The sequence below is a fragment of the Netta rufina genome (assembly GCF_964035555.1).
Source record: "Netta rufina genome assembly, chromosome: Z".
Classification (NCBI taxonomy): Eukaryota; Metazoa; Chordata; class Aves; order Anseriformes; family Anatidae; genus Netta; species Netta rufina.
In genome coordinates, this window is record NC_140126.1 from 4,735,026 (window position 1) to 4,753,974 (window position 18,949).

An 18,949-nucleotide genomic window follows, 5' to 3' on the forward strand; every position below is an offset into this window, starting at 1 on the left:
TATATTCCCTACTCAACTTTTTCTGGCTCCTATCTTGTGAGCCAAGGGACTGAGATTAAAGGTGAGAAAAGCAGTGAGGAATGAGGACCAGACACAGGAGGGGATGAAGCTCAGGAGAAGGGCTGAGACATAGGTAGAGCTTGTGTTGTGTTATTAAAAACACATTGTGGCAGTTTGAGACTGCATTGTGGTGGCAGAAAGGAGGGGTGGGAAATGCAAGGCAGCAGGCAGGTCATGGCAGTATGGAGAGCTTCAGCTTGAAAGCTGAAACAGAAAGAGCAGAAACATCAAGAGACTGGGGCATCAGCAAAGCTATGCAGGGCCCCAGGACCAGGGGCACATCAGGTCTAAAGTGCATTGGCAGCACTCCATAAGACCTAAGAGTGGAACAACAGACCCTGAGGTACATCAGAAAAATATTGCTCAGCACCTGCTCACAATGTGCCTCCAACAAACCCTGCCAAAGCTGGCAGTTTCTCATTTAATTAAAAGAGAAAAGAAAAAAAAAAAAAAAAAAAAAAGGAAACAAAAAAAGAAAAAAAAAAAAAAAAGAAAAAAAGCTCTAAAGCTCTCCTTAAAATCATCCAAGGAAATGAATATGTCCAAGAGTAAAGTGATGTACTGGTAAGAAATTTCAGCCCTGTGTTCCCATCCCATCTGGGTGATGATGGGTTAACTGTGTGCCTGTTTCCCCCTCTTGTAGGAGGACACTAATTCCTTTGCATGGGGATTTGAGACATATGGATGAGGAGAGTTATTTATCAGCTCAAAGGTTTTTTGTTTTGAGGTTTGTTTTTTTCCTTTGTCTCTTCCTTTTTTCTCACCAGATAAAGTAATTATTAGAAAGCACTTGGGACAGAGATGGAGCTCTACTTGCTGGTGTTACCAGTACTATGATTAAATTTGATTTTTTTCCTTTTTACCTTTAACCTGCTTTCAAACTTCCTAAGAAAAATATCTGTCCCAGACTTTCTCTCTATAGCCCACAGAACTAGGCTATGTCCTCTGCTTTGCATGATCTATGGCAATTAATTTTGTTTCAGTTCCCTGGGCAGTATCATATTGCCACAGCCATACAGCAATAGGTTTCAGGCCAAAGTTCAGAGAGTAATGAAAAAAAACACTAATTTTAGTGCCTGAGTTGAGACAATATAGGACAATTTTCCAGGTGTATTACAATACAGAAATACAGAAGTTTATATTTACTAGGTCCAACTATCATTATAATCCAAAGCAGCCAGGTTCTAAGACTTCAGATCCTCAGAGAGGGGAAGGGACAGTCCTCCAGCTGATAAGGAAAGAGTTGTGTGAGTAAGAAAGTGAAGGAAGAGTTCATCAAACTCACTGCACAGCACCTCCAGCCACTGCAGTTGGTTGGGGGAGGTTTTAGGGGGAGGAGGAGGAGCGGGAGAAGTATTAGGGCTGTGAGCCACTATTCATTTACAAACTATAATTAATTTGATGTTTAGATTAATTTCTGATGCACTCTCAAAGGTGCACTGAAAGCATTTTTCCTTTATTATAATGTTGATTGCTTATTGGGGAGATAAATCTAACTGTCAGTTATGCACTGACTTACCAAAACTTTCAGACCAAGCAAGCATGTATGCATAAGGAACAGCTGTTTGCAGCTCTCCAGTTAAAGGGATAGCTCTGTCTTTTCCCAATAACTCACATTAAAGAAAATCTATACATTGTACACAGGGACTTCTGCTTTCTTTTGTAGTTTAACAATTTATTAGACAAGAATATGTTAGCAGAATCTATGTTCTATTTATCTGTCTGTCCTTGTGTCTATCACTGTTCTATCCATCTCTGCACCCAAGTGATAGATGTAGTCCATCCAGAATATGTCTAGAAGTTATGTATATGTTTGTACATACCTACTCACATACACACTTACACAATCATTTAAAACATTTTCACTCATGGTGTAATTAGATGGAGGAACTCATTACTGCAGGGTCTTTGTGGCTACTCATTTAATGAACTTCAGAGGAGGAATGGCCATTTATGTGACTAATGGAAGTGACCGATGTTAAGAGTTAATGCCAGAAGAAAGGAGAAAAAAAAAAAAGTTTTGAAAGAGATTAAAAACTTAATGCTCTGGGCTTCAAATCGATCCTTCAGCTTTGGGAACTAGGAAAAGAACCTGATGGGTTTTTCACATGTGCCTGAACAGCATGCTATGTACTGCCACCTCCTCTAAAAATACTTTGATTTTAGATAGAGTAGATGAACCCTAATTAGGTACAGCTGGTCCTCCCTATGCTCCAAGGATATTCTAGTTTCAAATGCAAACACCCCATGTGTAGAAATGCCAGAGAAGAGTCTCTAGTCCTACTTTCATTTGGTCCAGAAGTTTCTGTTCAGAAATAGTGACCCCTTCAACAGGCAGGCCCATTTCTGAACTCAAGGTGATTGAACTGCTGAACATGGACTTACCCCATCCTGCTCTTGTGAGATTGCAGACCTACAACAACATTTAGACTTTCCATTACATCTGCTTTATTTTGTTTTCCCCAGATCTCTCTCTTTCAAGGTGAATTTGAGCTGTAGAACAAGTATTTCTCCATCAGTCCATCCGTCCGTCCATCCATCCATCCATCCCCACATATTTATCTTCAACTTCCTTATATCTGTCCTTTCTCATTCACTGCACAAGGCTGCTCTTCAGCATTTTGAAGTCTGTCAGCTAGCTTGTTACAGAGCAGCTGTTCAATAGATCCTCACAGCTCTCTGCTTGGCCCCAGGCCTTCCTTCCCGCACAATATTCAAACCCTGCTATGAATATGAATTTATTATTATTTCCTCATCTGTTTTCCTAAGGCCCTTCCCAGCAGAGCATCTGAGAGGTTCATGAAGCTGAGAAACAGCATTTTCACAGTGCTCATGTCGTCCTCATTTCACCAAGGGGATGGTGAGACATAGAAAGATATTCAAAACTATTTATTAACCTTGGATGCCTCATCTGAGATGCCATGAGCCTGATTGGTCTGTTTGCATTTTCTCAAAATATCTAACACAATGCAGGGCATGCTATGTTTATGTTCACTTCAGATGCAGTACAGGCATGCAGCCTTTCCATACCAGCAAAATCTCAGGTCACACACTCAAAATCTCAGGTCACACACTGACTAAGCACCAAGAAAAAAATAAAGAGGCCTTGCATATCAGCTCATGCACTATGCCATAACTATCCAAATATTTTTTAACATTTGTATGCCTTTTGCTTTAGTTGCACCAGGCACTTACCTCATGGCTGTACGTTTTTTGGGCATGGTTCAGGGGTGCCAAGATACAGGGACCATCCCTAGACAGTGGTATAGACAAGATTACCTCTCTTAGGGATAAGAGTTTAATCATAAGATTAGAAGTCATGATGTGCCATTTGCACTCAGAGCCTGCAGATTTTATTTACTAATAAGAAAGTAGCCTAGGAGATCTTATTAAGGGATTTTGTGATTTGTTATTCACCCAGCGTAATTGGGATGTCATGCAAAAAATAGGCGTCAAGTCCACTTCTCTGAGGCAGCATTTGGTTGTACAACTACACCACAAAACCATCCTTTCCCTGCCTTATTTACTTTCTATATTCCAACACCAGCAATAATGAGTCTGATACATTGCCATCTTCCTCACCCTGTTCTGTTATTCATTCTCTACAGTAATTAAAACAAGGATGCCATGAAAAAGAAAAATACAGAAACATGTGGTTAGAAGCGATGGCTTAATGCATATACAAAACAATACAAAATTAAAATTTTATACATAACATCAATTCTTGCATTTTTCTAACTCTTCAGTGCTTCATTTTGTAATCTTATCATCGCTTTCGTTTATTGGTGAGTGTGATATCTTACTTCTTCAAGTAAGCAAACCAAAACCAATGCATGAGAAGAGATGAGCATCTTCAGATAGTGTACACTGACATCACTAAGGTTGTCACTAGAAAAACAATTGGCAGATCCCCATAAAAATGGGTACCTTTCCTCACCATTCCCACTTTCAACTATTTCAAATCCCCAACCATATCCAACCTCATCCCCACTCTCCCCAGTCCTGATCTGTAATACATTACATACGTATATGTATACATGTATATTTATATGCATTTATATATATATATATATATATATATCCCCAATAGTGAATATGTCTGCAGATTATGAAAACCAATGAAAACAGCTGAACTGGGGATGCTTAAGATGCTAAGGGATGCTAAAATGACTATAAAATTGTAGCCTAATGTTAAGGAGGTGAATTTTCTGAGTAAATGCCTGTTGTTAGCTTGCAGCTGATTTCTGTAAATGAGTTAGTAAAAGCCAGATGGAGTAAGAAATTCTGAACAGAATCAAATGAAGCCTATGGTCAAAATGCTTTTGTGTTAAACCCCATGAAGAGGTGTTCCTATAACATCCTTTCTACTTTCATTAGCTAAGGTCTGAGTGTATAATCATTGGAAGCATGAGTGTTAGGTAGAAAGTAAGGCTTTATAATTATGATCAGTACTTCCATTTGGGGTTTATCCATCATAATTTGTTAAGGTCATGGGGATTATTAATCATAAATTGTGGAAATTGATGTTTCTGCCTATTAATAGACTCACAGAGCCTGTCAGGGACCTGAGGAGTCCAGCCTTCTGCCCAAAGCAAGGTCAGCTGTGGGTTCAGATCTCAGAATTGCTCAGGGATTTATCTAGTCAAGTCTTGAAAACCTTCAAGGATAGAAATTCATTTGGTCAGCCTGCTCCAATACTTGTTGGCCTTCATGGTGAAAAAGCTTTTCTTTATATCCAGTCTAGAACTCTCTTATTTCAATTCCTGTCCATTGTCTCTTGCCCTTCCACCATACACCACTGTGAAGAGACTATGTCATTTCTCTCTCAAAGGGCAAGTTCATCAGCCCTTGGCTGTCCTGATGGGCCTATGCTAAACTCACTTCACTTTGCTAGTGTCTTTCCTATGCTGGAGGCAGGTTTGGGGAGAGGAGGGTGCCCAAAACTGGATGTAGTATCCAGATGTGATCTAGTAAGTGCTGAGCAGAGAAGAGTAATCACTTCTCTGTTTGACTGCCTGTGCTCTTGTTAATAGAGCTCAAAATACTCTCGGCCTCCATGGCAGCTAGGGCACACCACTGATGAGATCCTCTAGTGATGTAAACCATGGAAAACCTAGAGACAGTGGGACTCAGCCTTCTTACACCAGCCAGGTGTCAGTCCCCTTGATATTTTGACAGGTGTATTTGATATTTTAAAAGGGAGGAGCTAACATCTAAGAGCAGCTTTCTTTGACTACACAGGCAATAGGCTTTCTCCATGTATTTTTTTTGCAAACATAACCTACAAATCTGATTTTGTGTTCTGACCATTTAAAGGAGAAATTAAATGACTGTTCTAAAGAGTGGTTCCTAATTACGCTTTAAAATCCTTCTCCAGTAAGGTTTCCAGAAATTGTAAGATGTTTACCCTTGTCATTGTGCATCTCCTGACATGGCTGAACAGGCTGCTGAAGGATTCTTGTGTTATTGAGATTTTAAAAATGTTTATGAGAGAATAGTTTTTCTTTCTTTATTTTAAGAGTCAATGCAAGACCCATATTTTTAGGGGAAACTTACATTTTTACCCCACTTCTTCAAATTAAGATCCCTGTCCAAATTATCAAAAGCCATACTGCATTTCTTAGATCTTAAGTTTCCTAAACAAAGGCATCTTCCTTAATGTGTTTTCCAGTGATATTTCTACTCCTCTCATTTCAGTAATTAAAATACAAGTGTATTTTTCCATCTCCCTCTCAAGGATGGATCAAGAGTTCAGAGGGGTCATTGTGCAGGTGCCCCAAAAGCCAGAATTAGATCATGCTTTGGGCAATCAATGATACATCTCAGATCCCACAGACTGAATATAATTCTTCAGAGGGACTGCAGAAAGCTTTTCACAAGGCTTCACAGAGATCTCCAGGATTCAGGATACTCATTTGAAGGCCATTAGTGGTAAATGCTTTGCTGGCAGACCCAGAGGAACTTCGCAGCAGCTACGATATAACATGAAGGTGTCTAATTCTCATTGATGTTAATGACAAAAGAAGCTAGCTGATCATCTCTGTCCGTTGAAGGTAATCAAAAATGCAGAGGTCTTACACTGGCACTGAAAGGACCACAGATCTAACAGTTGGATCTGGATCAGTACCTTATCTTACAGCTTAAAATGTATAACTCTTTCCTTTTGCCTGTTGATACACAGCATGGTTCAGTGCCAGTTCACAACCTACTGATCTAAATATTAAGAGATCTTCTCTTTTCTTTTTCTTCCAAATGAGTCACCGAATATGAGGAGGTTGTTTGTTTTTTTTTCCCTGTTGATTTCACTTTTAGTTTTGTTAGCTGTTTTTCACACAGTGGCCTCCATAAAAAGTAATGTATTGGTTTGAAAAACATGGCCAAAAGCTATTCATCACTATTTCTGCCTTCTGAACAGAAACTTCTGGACTGTCCAACAAGAGAAGCTTCTAGTCCTTTTATACCTATTAGGTTGCCCTAACCTACCTATAATGAGGTGTCAGATATGCCATGACATAAAGGGGAGAGATGGTTAGTTTGCTATCTAAGTAATGATTAGCAAGGAGCAAGATTCCCATTCTGTACATTGCTACACACAGAACAGATCTATTTCAGAGACTCCCTAGGACAGGAGAGAACTGATAAAAAATAGTCATTAGTGCAATTTGTATTGCACCTTCCTGGTCTGTTTCTTTTTGGTTTTGATTTTTTTTTTTTTTCTTTAATTAACCCAGGAAGAAATTTTCCTTCCCACCATGAAATACTGTCGACCGGTGGGTGATTTTATGGTGACTGTGTCTTGTAGATGAAGGAGGATGGGTGTTTTTTTCAGTAGCCGCAATATTCATATATAGCTTCTTTATCAAGAATCTGCAAATTCAGTGGGTTCCAAGAGAGAACATGGCATCAAAGAAATAAAGATTAAGATGAGAAATGGAGTGCAACACCTCTGATGGGAGCTTCAGTAGTTACTTTCATCTTGTTTATATGGTACAACTCCAACAAAACTGATGTAAAAATAACCATCTTGATTCAGCAACACTCACAGACTCATAGAATCACAGAATGATTTGGGTTGGAAGGGACCTTAAATATAATCTAGTCCCAAACCCCATGTCATGCACAGGGACACCTTCCACAAGACCAGGCCCCAGCCAGCCTAGCCTTGGATGCATCTTTAAATTAGCATCTACTTAGATCCCACTCATAGCTTGCATAAAACCTATACTAAGTTAATTCTTTTCTTCTAGTTTTACACCAGCAGAACTTGCCTCCTGAAAAGTTCGTTCACTTTTTCCAACTATGTACTTTGCCCATAAAACCTATGCTGACACATCATGACCTCAGAAATTCACAAGGAAGGCTCAGAAAGCAATTCAAGATTTCCCTCCACCCAAGAAAGAAACAAATAACATTCACTTATCTGTAGGTGTTTCCTTGCTGGCTAGCTTGTTCCTTATGAGAAAGATATTTATCAGCTAAGTTGGAACATGACACTATGTGTTAGTTAGTGAGATGAATTGCAGTGCTTCTTGTTCACAGTGTACATGTATGTATATTGGACCAACATTTTATTCATGGGGTCTCCAAAGACTGGATGGAGCCTGAATCCTTCACTTCTTCCATCCATTCATTGGATGACTTCAACTCCTACTTAGCAAAACGGGTAGGCCCACAGACTGCAGTACTAGACAAATAGTTGCTCATCCTTTATAGAAGTTGTTTACACGAAAAATAAGAGAATAAGAGAAGTTTTTAGCGTTACCTCTACTCTTAAGATGAAAAATCTATTGTGGTTTTCTATATCAGATTTTTGCTTCTTCTTTTCCTCTTTTTAGAAAACATTGTTCCTGATCAGTTGCCTTGGTTGCAGATGTATGTGAGTCAAAACCCCAGATCAGACCATGCAGTAATATAAACTGTCCAAATTTTGGTCTAATCTTGATTGTTAATCATGTGCTTTCAATGGAGTCATGTCAGTAATTTCTATATGAAAGAACAGATCACAAAAGAGAAGAATAACAGAAATAAAAGTCATTCTTGGTTAGAACCACCATATTCAGGGTCAGCATCTACAGCCCTGAAACTTCAGTAACTGTTTTTTTGAAACAGTATCTGGGGAGCACCCAACTGACTATGCACAATACCAGGGACCACTTCTCTGTACATTCAAGCTCACACTGCCTCACTGTATGGAAGTAGTTGCATGCATGGGAAGATGGGAAGGTGACATCAGGAAGACGTTCATGTATTTCTAGCTACCTTCTGCACTGGGCGTTCTGACCTTTAGAGAAAGTTAATCATGCCATCTACTTTCACTCTTCATTTAATCTCCCCTTCCCATCTGTTCAGTTTCTCTCAGCTGGAAGTAAGATGAAGAACGAGTACCAGTCAGCTGTCTCAGTGGTCCACAGCCCACACTTTGGGGCCATTTATTGTAAGGCATTAACATCAATTGTCACCTCTGTCATGACAGTTACTGCAGTCCATGCCAGATTAGTAGGCAAGAACTGATTTTCTAAATATCTGAAAAGTGAAATGAACAATAGATAGACAGACAGATAGGCGTGAAGTATCAGAAGGGACTGTTCTGATCCTTTGGACTGAACTCCAAAATAACATATGCTAGATACCTTGGCTCATGTGACAGGTTCAAACCTTCTGCTTGAGTCATAGCATCCCTTTTAGAAAATCTCTTAATCAAGATTTCATGTGATAGGTGCTCCACCCCTATTGCTAAACAAGATGTTCCAAAATAGTTAATTACCTTTACTATTTAAAAAATGCAGACTCAGTGTCTTATTTCCATTTTAAATTTGTCAAACGTCTGCTTCCATCCAGTGGAAATCATCAAACTATTTTTTTTTTTCTGTATTAAAACAAAACAAAACATTCTATTAGAAATTATTTATAGACTATGATTGGAAGACTGTTTAACCTTCTTTTCAATAAACTGTGGCAACTCTTGTTAGTTTTTCAGACCTAGAATTATTCTTGCAGTTCTGCATAATTCTTAGACTCTTTTTTTTAGAGAGATCACCTGAACTAAATGTAGAATTACAATACGGATCTTTCATGAACCATATTCATAGGTAGCATCACCTCACTATTTCTAGAGGATGCTCCCCAGGGACTGGCTTTACCCAGAGAATGTACCGAGCCCTATAAGTATTTCAGTGTAATCCTGAGAGCTCGTATATTTGGCTTTTACCAAGATTCTTATGTTCTTGTTATAAGTAGTTTTCTATTGTAGAATTCTTTTTTTTTTTTTTTTTTGAGCTACCCACCTGCTTTTTCCCATGGATACTTAATTTTGCATTTTGTAGGGTTAAAATGAACACTCTCTGACTGAATCCAGCCTACACAGTGACCCAGGTCAGCCTGACTTACTTCTGTCATTATTTACCACTTCTGGTATGACTGGGAAATTTTACCAGTAATTACTTTAGATATCTTCCAGGTAGTTTTAGAGAAACTGAATAGCACAGAGATTTCAGCATGCTCCTGGAGGAGCCTACTAAAAACTCCTCAATATTATAAGTCACAATTTACAGGTTTTTTCGGTGATATATCAGTTATCCAATTTTTTAGAAGTTTAATATGGGCTGCTTTCCTTTTCTGTAAAAAATAATAATAATAAAAAAAAAATCTGTCAAATTCTCTAGAAGGGTTTAAATAAACTCTATGAAAACTTACTTTATTAACCAAACTTGCAATATCCTGAAATCAGATTCATTTGATAGATTCTATTTTCCATGAAACCAAACTGATTAGTATTAATTGTACACCATTTATTTTTTTTATCATATTATCTCTTATCAAGATTTTCATAGTTTTACTTAGGCTTATGAAAGATTAACTAAGTTTACCCGGTCATCTGGTTTACTTCCTTGAAAATTAAGAATAGATTTTTTCTGGAGCACTTTGAAGCTTTTTTAATATTCCATAAATATCTAAAATGAACGTAAATGCTTCAGCAAATTTCTTAGCCAATTCTTTGAATATTCTGGGGTTCCAATTATCCCACAGATTTGAAATATTTAATAGTAGTTTTTTAGCATAGTCATCATTTAATAGCTGTTCATACATTACAAAATGGGTGGATGGATGGATGATGGATGGATGGATGGATGGATGGATGGATGGATGGATGGATGGATGGATGGATTGGATAACTGGATAGACAGATCTCACTTGGACATGATTAAACATCAGTGGAAGGTTAAATATTCCAAAAAGTCATCCAACACTCTTAGACAATGGAAAACAGCTGAAGTGCTATGCCCTTGATCTGCAGACATACTCCTTTATTGAGTATTCCAGTACCCATAAATCACCTTACAATACAATACCTTCCAATGTACACATACATTATAAAGCTACTTACATACAGATTGTATCCTGAAATTCTTTACAGCACTAAAAAAATTGCAAGACAGCAGCTAGTACATTGTGTAAAGAACATAGCAAGGTAAAGACCTTGCAAGGCAATTAAAGGAAAGCCTCCATTCTCTGATAAGACTAATAAACATGGGAAAAGAGAAACTGAACAGTCTTAGAAACGAAATGTACTGAGGTAGTGAAGAACTGCAGGGTAGCAGGTCAGTTCCCAGTAAGGAGAGAAGGGTAGGATCTCCTCCCCAACACCCTTTCCCCAGAGAAGGCCCCAGTGATTTGAGCACCTCAATCACTAGTTAACTAAACTAGTTAACTAAACTAGTAGTTGCCTTCCCACCAGAAAATGCCTCCTTGCCATTCCTAGAACTACCCCTTCACTGGTTAGTAACAAAAGCGAGGAACCTAAGCTCTGATGGGACAATGACATTAATAGCCAATTATATTAATATATGATTCCTTAACTACTAACACAAGTATCTGGGAGATGGAAAAGATCAGGACCATTGGTCTAACTAATTTCCAGTGTTTTCTGCAGCTTCCCCCATCTTAATAGTCTGGTCCAGGCCCCCTCCTATCTTTTGGGTAGCAACACTTTGAGTGCAAGAGAAGCAAGGGGCATGGACTTCTGCAGTGGCACCCGGGCTATGTGCATCATGTTTCTTCTCTTTCACATCACAGGAATTTACCTTCCACAGGCTGAGGCAGATCTTGGAGACCACAATATTTTCCTCCTTTTTTTATTTTTATATTTCCTCTTTTCTAACTCTTATTTTTCTTTGCTGAGAAACGGGTTGAATGACAAGGCAAAAGAGTTCAGAAGAATGAGATCCTTTGTGACATTCTTAACTGAAGCATCAAGACGTGCTAGGAAAAGATCCCTCGTGGCAGTCAGAGAAATAGACTGACAGCCAGAACCAGAGTAGTGCATCTTTGGCCAAAAACAAGCCAATAAGCACCAATGTCTGTATTTCCGTTGCAATCTCTTATGAAGTGTATCACTGAGATACTAGTTTTGTTCAGCAAGCACATGGCATATATATCCAATAATTCTTCCTAGTTTTAGGACAATTTAAGTATTTGTTTCTTTGAGGTTCCTGTTTTCCTTTCTACTGCCTGAGACCAGCCTACTTATATAAGTGGACCTGCTATAGGACTGTCTGCCCTCAGTTCAGGAGTCTAGATCAAAAGTTTGCATCTGGTGCTGTCACTGACCATGGTCTTGACTTTTAATTTTGGGGATGCTCAGTGTAGTTACCAAGCTTTGAGCTGCATCCAGAGAAAGGTTTCTTCTGAAGAAAAGCAGCATATTATTCCAACCTGGTAGCAGATCATCAAAAGCCTGTTTTGCACATTAACTGCTAATTCTCCTTGCAGCACGCAAAGAGAAACAGAAATCTCACAAAGGCCAATTAGGGATCCATGGGAACCTAACGATGTGCTCATTCAGGCCTGTACTTAGAGCACAAACTAATTCATGGCCATGCAGAGACACTATTCGCTGTGAATGAAAAGTTTACAGTTGCAAAACAGTCTTCAAATGCACTCTGAGATAGATTGCAAATTCCCTTCTTTATCTTCTCAGCCTATTAAAATAGAAAATCAACCAGTGAGTAATATCAGCTACATAAAGCCAATGATGATCGTGCTAGTGTCATGAGGAAGGAGTGAAGCTCCTTCAGCAAGCCGCACTACCAAGATTTCCTGTGGAAAAAATGAGTTAAACTAAAGCTCCCTTCAGGACATTACCCCTGTTTCTACCTGTAGTAAAAGTTATGTAGGAAAAGAGCAGGACAGGAGAAGCCGTGGACTCTAATCTCAGTACCTTCCTGGAAGTTGCTGTGCAGACTCAGGAAGATTAGATGCCCTGAGCTGCAATCCCAGCACATTTCTTGATTCTTTGGTGCTTTGATAAATCATTTATTAGAGCAGCCTTTTTACATAATCCTTGGGAAAAGGAAGAAAAAATAAATAAATAAATAAATAAAATAGATTTATCACAAAATCCTGTCCTCCTACCAACCATCTTAGACCAGGACATATATTTCTCTGATTATTAATTAACTGATGCACAGAAACATCTATGAGTTTTTTAACCTTTCCCTTTCTCTTTTGTCCTTCAAGAGCGTAGATGACAATGCAGAGGTACTGTTCAAAACAGATAGCTTCTTGGGCAATGGAAGTGCAAGCATCATTCTTTGTGCCCCATATTTATGAACTCGAGCATTAAAGCTATTCAGAAGGCAAGCATGTAAGCAATTTTCCAGGTACACTCATTCTGTCCTTAGTCATACATGTTTAAATCTGGCATAGCACCAGAAGAGTAATAAAGCTGGTTAGCTGTCAATAGTGCACATAACAAAAAAAAAAAAAAAGTCATATAATCTATCAGTAGATATTTGACCTGCAAAGAGAAAGGAATATATTGTTAGCATGGCTTGTCTATCTGCTTATCCCTTATCATTGTGAAATCTCAGCTCTCAGAATAAGCCATAGCTCTTCTTCTTTTTGGAGTCCATCCAAATAACTTCAACAATGTGAAATACAACTCCACATAAATAACAGGAAGGGGGAGAGCTGAATGCATCAACAACTTCTGTGCATATCAAGCCCCCTGAAACTATAACAGTAAAATGAAGATAGAGACATTAGCTGCTCTGTCCCTAGGATGTGCTTACAAGGAAAATGTGCAATTATTGGCATTTGCCCTCCTCCTTCTCTCTTCACAGCCCACCCAACACAGCCCCTGCACCCTCAGCAGCTAGGCAGTAGTGATTTCTAATATTACAGCAGTGGATACCAGGACAACTAAGGAGAATAAAATAAATAATCCAAATCCAGTCCAGATCTGTGGGCAACTGATATACCAATAGCATCAAAGTACAACTCCCAGCTTCATTATCTGGTCTAAATGAAATATAGTGAGCAAATGCACTTCTGATCTCTCTTATTAGTCCCATTTGTTAAAATGCTGTATTATTTACAGCTTTGCACAGAATGAGGAAATGGCCTTAGAATTCTGTCTTAAAAGCAAAATGTTTGTTAAAACTGTAGTGGTTTTGTGAGCTTATCTAAAGGCAGGGTTTTTGCAGGGGTCCAACTGTATCAACATCCCAGTACCAGGACTTACCACCCAATTAAAGGTCTTGTCTTGGCAAAAGTAGAGAAATAGTAGACTTCTATCACACTTGGCAGTATTTCTGATGGAGCTTGTATACATAAGGATTTTGATTTGGCAATTAACACCACTTTGAGGAATGACCCATATAGGCACTAGCCAGTTAACACATTCTTAGCTTGAGATGTGAGTCCCAGCTGCAGAACAGCAGCTAAACAGTCAGTGGGATGTACAGTGTGATTCATTTGGTCACAGCTAGCTATGCCCTCCCCCGTCCCCTTTCCCCCACCCAAAAAAAAAAAAAAAAAAAAAAAAGAAAAAAAGACAAATTGCATTCTACACTCCACTGGCTGTATTGGCTAAACCTCCATTGATTCTTTTAGGATACCAAGGTGATTTGCTCACAAATGGATGCATGTGTAGACACACTCTAAATGTATGTGTTCAGCCAGTAGGAGGTACATTGCAACAGGACCAGTCACAGGAGTAGAAATCAAAGTTCACAGTCAAGGTTCTCCAACGACATGATATAAGCAATTGTGCAGCTGCAGCCAACTCAGCTTTGATATTTGGTAGCTGTGTCTGTATTAGTAAAGAAAACGTACCTGGCACTTTTCTCGAGCACTGGTGCCAGCTGGCACAGGATGGCCCACACCCAAACTATTAAATCCTGTTACTTTCCAGAATATCATGGCAACCTCCAAGCTAACTACTGAAAACAGCTTCTGTCGTGTGCTAATATTCACACTGCATCCAGGAATTGTTTGGAGTTAGGCATAAGCCAAACTATGTCAAGAACCTTTCTAAAAATTCAGTGGTAGAGATGATTGGGGTTCAGTTTCTCTGAACTTCCCTGGCACAGTTTGAGTTTACTATTAGAGCTGATGGGTCTTGGACCGCAGTATTAACAGTCCAGAGGTGATTTTAAAAAGAAATGTCTTTCACTGCAGCTATATTCAAGGACAAGAGGTAGCTAGACTGCAAATTTCAAGTTGAAGATCAAGTAAAGCATTTCCAAGGGAGCTTCCAGAAGTATTTAAAGACTGAATCAACTCAGGTGAAATCAGGAAGTGCTTAGTTTATTCCTTTGCTGAGATCAAATCACAGGACCTTGTTGAATGATAGATTATTCAACTAGTGAAATGTAAACTGGGAACATTACCAGGTGCTTACTGGCTAAGAGGTGATTGCAGATGCAGATTTACTGCCATTTAATAATACTTCAGCTCATTACTCATCACAACTCTCCAGTTTTCTGTTTAGAGATTGATGACTGCCATGAGGTTTGAGCAACACTTCTGCTCACACCTTCAGAGCTGCAGTGTTGGTTCCTCCTCATCCAGGTGGCTGGCAGGATAACTGTGTGGAGAGCCAGTTACTTGGAGCCTCAGCTTCAAGAGGGGAGGATGAGGAGGGAAGCCTATTTATTTCATGGGCCTCCCTCTAAAAACCACATCTGCCACACTTAATAAACCTGTTGTCTCACATTGAGGCTGAGATCATAGGCTTTATGACCTCTCATAAACCTTTGTTATTAGCCAAAGGCAGGGAGTACAGCTTTAATGCCAGAGTGAGGTGGTGTGTTTCTGTATACGTGCGTGTTCGTGTGTGTGCATGTCTTTTCCAAATGAAAGCCACCCTCTGTCATGTGCGAGCCTTGCTTTCGAGGACGAACTAGACCAGAGAGGAGGTGCTGCCGAATGCAGTCACGGAACAGCCCAAGGCTGTAAACCATGCCCGGTGCTGTTGTCAGGAGCAGGTGTATACCTGGCAGCAAATGCTCAGCATTATCTTTTTGAGGGGCTCCAAAGCTGTCTCTTCATTTCAGCCTGTCTGTTGAGAGACACTGGGTTCCTGGGGCTGGTTTGTGCTGCCAGAGCTTTGCAGGGGTGGGAAAACAGATGGCTTTGTCTGGACTGCAGGCTTGTCCAGACTAGACTTACCTACAGTTTTTGCTCAGAAATATTTTTGGCACACAGGGACATTTCTGGCAAAGGTAGCACAGGCAATTCTTGTACAATATGATGGCTCCCTGCCTTAGTCATAGCTCAGTCTCCTGGTCACTCTAGCTAAAGTCAGGTACAGTATGTGCGAATGAGGTCTCCTCCTGGAGCTAGCATAAGGAAAAAAAAAAAAGAAAAAGACAAAAAAAAAAAAAAAAAAGGAAAAACAAAAAGAAAAATATTCCTCACAGCTGAATGAGTTAGATGCACTGCATCTAGCTTGGTTCTGAGCTATTTTGCCTCTTCTGATCCTCTTCCACTGAGACAAAGAATGGGTGGCCCATATTATCCTTATTCAATCACTATGGGTGCTTCTATTGCTGGATGGAGTCCATGGCTGATTAGATGGTGTGCTGGCAAGGAATGAAACTACTTACAGAAACCATGTTAGGAAAGCACTAGTGTTCATATTTCTCAGCTGCAGCATCAACATAAAGTAAAGGTCTGCAGTAATTGCCAGTTAATAAAGCTCCTCATATTCTTAAGTGGCCAACAATCAAACTATTCGTGCCAATGAATACCATAATGGAGAGCTTATTAAATTCACATTTTGCTTATATTGCCATAATAAGGAGGTAGCAGCAGGTATATCAGGTTCCCTTCATTTTGAATATTGGAAGGCAAGGAAAGGTTATGTTGGGGAGTGAAGGAGGGTCTAGAAAAGGATGTTACCCAGTCACAGCGGGGGAAGAAAAGAACAAGACAGAGAACAAGTGCCTTGAGACCATGCACCATGTCTGCTCTAGGGCGACCCAAATCTTCCATGTGCTGGTACTGTGGCACCAGCCTTTGTATCCCCATGCTTCGCATAGTCTCATGTCTGAACTGGCACTCAGACCAGGCACAGTGTCCTGGGACACCAATCTGTAACAACCCCTCCTACCCTCCGTCCCCCATTGGCAACCATCCTCTCCTCACTTTCCAGCCCACCCGCCCACCCTCCTACCTGCTCACTCCTCACCTCCTGCCACCCTCACCCCCTTCCCCATGTTCATTCTCAGTGGTCGTTGCATGTACGTGCCTTGGCTCCATTCTGCTCATTAAACCCTCTACCTTGCCTCATGTTTTGACAGGTTTTGTGAGTTTTGACAATCCTGCCAGTGCCCAAGCTGCCATCCAGGCTATGAATGGCTTCCAGATTGGCATGAAAAGGCTGAAGGTGCAGCTGAAGAGGCCAAAGGATGCTAATCGTCCCTACTGAAGGGTTATGGGAAACACTGGATACAAAGCACTAGCACAGGTAACTGCGTGGGGAAGGGGGCGTCAGCTGTGGTTGTAGCCTCTCCTTTGTGCTGTAGACCCTCAAAAAGATTCAGCTCTGCAATTCTCTGGCTTCTGCCTTTTCCACTTAGGCCCCTGGCTAGAGCCACACCACACAGACACACACCCACACATAAACCAGGAACTGTTCGTGCCTCCTTAGAAAGAGAGACGGAAGGATGCTTAACGAGGAGGGTTCCCTACCCCAGTAGCATCCTTCATCTCTCCAAAGTCTTCCTGGTCAATAGAGGGGAGGCAGCAGCTGTCCTGATTCCCCTTACTCGGCCAAAGACAGTGTTTCTGGTGGCTGAAGAAAATCAGCAATGAAGCGATGGGACTGGGCTGCAGTTTAATCCCAGGTGACTGGACTGGGACAGTGTCTGTCTCAATAGCTCTGTGTTGCAAATGTTTCAAAGCATTCTTCATTCTTCATGCGGTATAGTCTGTATCTGATTTCATCCCAGCATAATAACTATATGTAAATATGTCTCCGTGACAACTAAATAACACCTAATTTCTTTGTTCCCAAACCCAAGAAATTAATAGGAGGATCCATGCTGTCATCTTGTTCAGTTGCTGTTAACTACTGTGTATAGATAAAACCCAAACAAAGCCAAGGAAGCTTTGCTTGAGTGAGGACCTAGATGTATCTCAATGAGGGTCTCATTGTTAGACTCATGTGCTTTGTGTTGTTGGAAAGGAGACAGCTTGATGCCACCAGGAGACTTTGAAAACATGTAACAGTGTCAAAAACATCAGAAGCAGCAGCTTGTTTCATAGGAATTCCAGCCTATTAGCAATAACAAAAATGAAGATGTTTCCAAAAATGGAAACATTTTCCACTGCTGACTGGCCTTTTCGTTAGATAATTCTTTGAGAAATTAAATATACAAAATGTATGTATTTGTTGCAGAGATGGCAAGTCTCTCTGCTCTTAAAGCCATTCCATACCAGAGATTCCCCAACAAACCCAGCACTTAGGGTCACCCTAAGCTGCAACAAGCAGTTTGCATTCCTAAATTAGTGACAGAGAAATGGGTTAGGTAAGCTTTCTAGGCCATTATGACCATAACATCTAAGATTCAGTGATTTTAATTCAGGCCTTTTTGACACACCTAAGATTCAGGCAGAAAGTCCCCATCTTCAGCCCTCCCAAAGAACTATGAAGTGATCCAATTTTTCACTGGTATTTCTAATATCTTTGAAAATACCTTATTGTGGTCTTCAGAGCAGTATCCTTTCTATTGAGAATTAAGGAATGGGGTTAAAATGTCTGTGAAAGAGGTGCTGCACTGAACAAAACATGGAGCACACTAAGAAAACTTCCAATAAATGTATTAGGTACATGTGCTAATTTCAAAGGGGCTTTTAGTACCTCTCTGGCAACAATGACTCAAGCTACAACTTCCATAGTCCAGAATCTCCTTTATATGTGACTATACGAAGATAATTTTCAATGCATTTTCCCTCTTCACATACCTCTTTTCTTTTCCTTGCTTTTGACAAGGCCTCTTGGAAGCTTGAAGCCAAAATACGCTTCCATATTGAAATGCTTTTTGCTTCATCACACTGGCTTTTTTACTGCGGGTTTTGCTCAGAAGCGTTGGGAGAGAGCGGGAGATGCATGCATGATGCTATTTTGTTAAAGCAAGGACTGTCTTTGTTGGGTAGATTTTCAGTAACACCTGCAAAGGGATGGAGGAACACATGTATCTCCTGAGTTGTTTGGCACCAAGCAATAGCTTTACATTGTAGCATAACTGTGAACACTGAGGATATGCTTGTTTCTTATGGTTGTGTACGAAAGTGCAGGGCTGTAGACTCCAGTGTTGTTAAAGATCCATGGGTATGAGTCTGTGGTGTTTTCCTTATCATGAATCAGCATGAAGTGCTCCAGGTCTAGCTTTTCATAACCAGGCTGACTTTGAGGTCTTAGCTTGTTTCCCCCCCAAAATCTCTCAGTAGTAGGACTAGGATTTGTAGATTTTTATTTGTTTGTTTGTTTTTGTTGTTTGTTTGTTTGTTTTCCCAATAAATTATACAAAAAGGAATCAGCTGGTAAATGGCAATAAAATTTCAAATCTCGCTCCTAGAGCATTTTTTTTTTTTTTTAATT

General features: G+C 40.0%; 1 protein-coding gene across 14 annotated transcripts in view; it reads left to right on the top strand.

Moving 5' to 3' along the window:
- The window catches only part of CELF4 (CUGBP Elav-like family member 4), a gene marked incomplete at both ends in the record, with an annotated part of 675,766 nt that extends 658,992 nt beyond the window's left edge, over positions 1-16,774 (top strand). For all 14 annotated transcript variants that reach the window (XM_084304579.1, XM_084304587.1, XM_084304580.1 and 11 more), the window contains one exon: positions 16,647-16,774. In XM_084304579.1, coding sequence (XP_084160705.1) covers positions 16,647-16,774 — 128 coding nt within the window. The remainder of the gene's footprint in view (positions 1-16,646) is intronic.
- Between the last annotated feature and the right edge of the window lie 2,175 nt (positions 16,775-18,949).